This window comes from Morus notabilis, unplaced genomic scaffold (assembly GCF_000414095.1).
Source record: "Morus notabilis unplaced genomic scaffold, ASM41409v2 Scaffold1292, whole genome shotgun sequence".
NCBI classification, from domain to species: domain Eukaryota; kingdom Viridiplantae; phylum Streptophyta; class Magnoliopsida; order Rosales; family Moraceae; genus Morus; species Morus notabilis.
This window is the reverse complement of record NW_010361938.1, coordinates 38,875-41,687: the sequence shown is the minus strand read 5'-3', so window position 1 is coordinate 41,687 and position 2,813 is coordinate 38,875. Positions and strand designations below refer to the sequence as shown.

Here is a 2,813-nt window from a genome sequence, read left to right as displayed (position 1 = left end):
TTACAATTAAAATTTTAAATAATTTTTTTACTTTAATGTTGATAAAATTTTATCGACGAACTATTATAATTTTTCTTTCAAGGGAACTTTTATGACATTATTTGCAATATGATAAAGCAAATACTCTATTAATAAAAGGAAATTTTAATTTTTTTTTTTTTGCTAAAATGTAATTCAAGTAGTTTAATCACATCAAAATTTTGTTAATTTTTTAAAATAACAATTTATTCGATTTGTTGAAAATTTAACAATTTAAAATTATAAGATAACATATTTTCTTTACCTACAAGAAAATTCCATTTATATTCCATTGTTTTTTTTTTTTTTAGCTAAATCTTATTTTTCCAACACTACTAGGAATTTGCTTGTACCCTTACACTATGTTTGGTATGATGGGAAAGTGAAAGAAAAAAAGTGAGTAGAAGGATTATTGGATGAAAAATGATAAAGTTGATTGTTTAGTAAGAAGGAAGAGAGGAGGAAAAGAAAAATAGAATAAAAAAAAATTATAATGGGGCCCACCATTTTTTATTTTTTTAATATTAGGAAGAAAATTTAAATCTATTTATTGATGATTAAATTTACTTTTGTCTCCCTATTTTAAAATTTAAATTAATATTAAACAATTAATAAAATAGTCTTCTCATTGTACTGAACACTATAAAAAAAAAATCAACTTCATTCATTTCTTTCACATTTTTTTATTTTATGTGTTTTCTTTCCGTTCTCTTTTCTTTCCCTCCTATCAAACGGAGTGCTAGTGGTAAGTGCCACTTGGCATAACCTCGATTGACGCGCCGGCTTCAATGGCTTTTGACTTTTTATTGGCCAATAGTCGGCGAACTATAACTCAATAAAACTACAATCTCAAGTCACCTCTCTAAAGTCTAAAAACTATTGCTCTGATTCTTATAATAAATACACGACATATTAATAAAGCCACGCGATGCTATATTTTGGTTTACTTAAATATCCCAACTTGGAAATCGATCAAAGAAGAAAAGCCAAAAACAAGTAAAGCATAGCAGGCCAAGAAAGGAGACACTGTAAGCTGTAAAGCAGCCCCATTTTCCTCTTCTTCTATTTTGTTCTCTTTCTTCTTCCATTTTGTCCCTTCTTTTCCTCTCGTTTCTCAAATTCTTTCCCCCTTTTTTTTTTTTTTTCAGTGATGACCATCACCAAGATCATCCGCGATGTGGCTATGACTCATGAGCTTACAAACCCCAGTATTTAATGTCCCTTTTCGCTTCTTGCGAATTAATAATCAAGAGGTGGGGTTTTAAAATATTGCTCATTCAGTCATTCTTGAAGAAATTCACGGGTCTTCCATGAACAGGGTACCTTTATTTCCTTCCGATCCAAACTTGTAGCTAGGTCTTGATGATCTTGAATATGTATGTATATATATATATATATATATACACGTATATTTATTCTGTATTGATATTTATCTTTTTTTTTTTTGTATTTTCTTTGGTATTGTGGGTGCGAAGGAGAGAGATCAATGAGTCAACTCGGCGTGATATTGCAGGAATCGGTGCGGAGAGAGAGGGAGGCGAGAACGATTCTGTGTTTTCTGAGGGAACAAATGGACGTCGCGGATGAGGAGAGAGGTAGGAAAAGGTCTCTAAAAGAACGGCTGGGATTGACAGGGATGGGTTGCTGTGGGGCCACCTGGGGTTTCCGGCCAACGACGATAAGCGTTCTAGACGACGACGAAATTGAAGAACAACAACAACAAGAAGAGCATCATTTGGATCCGACGGCAAACAACCCGGGTCCGATTTGCTCGGATCCAGATCCTCCGGGTCCGAGCATGAATCTGGCGGCGGCTTTGGCCGCGGAGCGGCAATTACGGACGTCGAACGACAACGAGAGGGGTAATACCGGCGACGAAACGACAGGAAGTAGAACAAGGGGAAGTACGGCGCCGGGGACGCCAATGAGGGTGTCGTTGATGAGATTGCTGGAGGAAACGGACGGTCGAGATGCAATGACGGAGCGGAGTGGGGCCGGGGGAGGTGTCGGGAGTTGTGATTCGGTGTGCTGCGTGTGCATGGGAAGGAAAAAGGGTGCGGCATTCATCCCATGTGGGCACACCTTTTGCAGAGTGTGTTCGAGGGAGTTGTGGTTGAATCGAGGTGCTTGTCCCCTCTGCAACCGTCCGATCCTCGAGATCCTCGACATTTTCTAAGAATTTATCACCATCGCCTTGATGTGATGAACGATGATAAATGATGATGATGATCTCGATTTTCGTGGCCAAACTGGTATTTGGAGGAAGCAACTGAACGGGTCGGAGGAATGAGTTTTCAATTTTCATGTAAGAAAAATTCAATCTTTAATTTGTTTTTCATAAATGTAAAATACGATTTCCCTGAATTTAGTGTTCCATTTTACCTGAAGATTTTCATTATTGTTTCGTTCTTTTATAAAGGTTTTTTTTTTTTTTTAAAAGTTTTTTTTTTTTTTTTTTTTTTTTTTTTTTTTTTTTTCAACTCCCAAAGGAGCTCAAATTGCATGTACTCACCATGGAGGTCCGTTTTTTCAGCATTTTGCAGCATATGCATATGCATTCGTGTTGGGTGTCATAAGTTCGATTAGATAATGACAAAAAAGTAGGTTTCTTTCGTGATAGAAAAATAGGATTCATACTTGGAATGTCGTATAGTTACATTAATAAGTCAAAGTAAGTGGCTCGTTAACTTTATTATTTTAAAAGAAAAACTCGATAGCTTATGGTTTTGAACTTATTTGGGAGAAAAATAATTTTCTCCTTCTAAGTCGCTGTTTAGATTGTGACCGTGAGCCTC

At 36.0% G+C, this 2,813-nt stretch overlaps 1 protein-coding gene across 3 annotated transcripts; it reads left to right on the top strand.

Annotated features, from left to right (window-relative positions):
* Positions 1–910: 910 nt before the first annotated feature.
* LOC21397289 lies at positions 911–2,385 on the top strand. 3 transcript variants are annotated; one of them, XM_024167440.1, is made up of 3 exons: positions 911–1,046; positions 1,167–1,337; positions 1,494–2,385. In XM_024167440.1, the coding sequence occupies exon 3, from the start codon at positions 1,505–1,507 to the stop codon at positions 2,192–2,194; it is 690 nt and encodes a 229-aa protein (XP_024023208.1). In that variant the 5' UTR covers positions 911–1,046; positions 1,167–1,337; positions 1,494–1,504; the 3' UTR covers positions 2,195–2,385. The 3 variants fall into 3 exon arrangements, with proteins under 3 accessions (XP_024023208.1, XP_024023209.1, XP_010099141.2); XM_024167441.1 differs by having other exon boundaries at positions 911–1,053; XM_010100839.2 differs by having other exon boundaries at positions 911–1,337; positions 1,532–2,385.
* Positions 2,386–2,813: the final 428 nt, after the last annotated feature.

Excerpts from the sequence above, each read along its gene's own strand:
- LOC21397289 (XM_024167440.1), top strand. The coding sequence starts at position 1,505 with ATGAGTCAACTCGGCGTGATATTGCAGGAATCGGTGCGGAGAGAGAGG.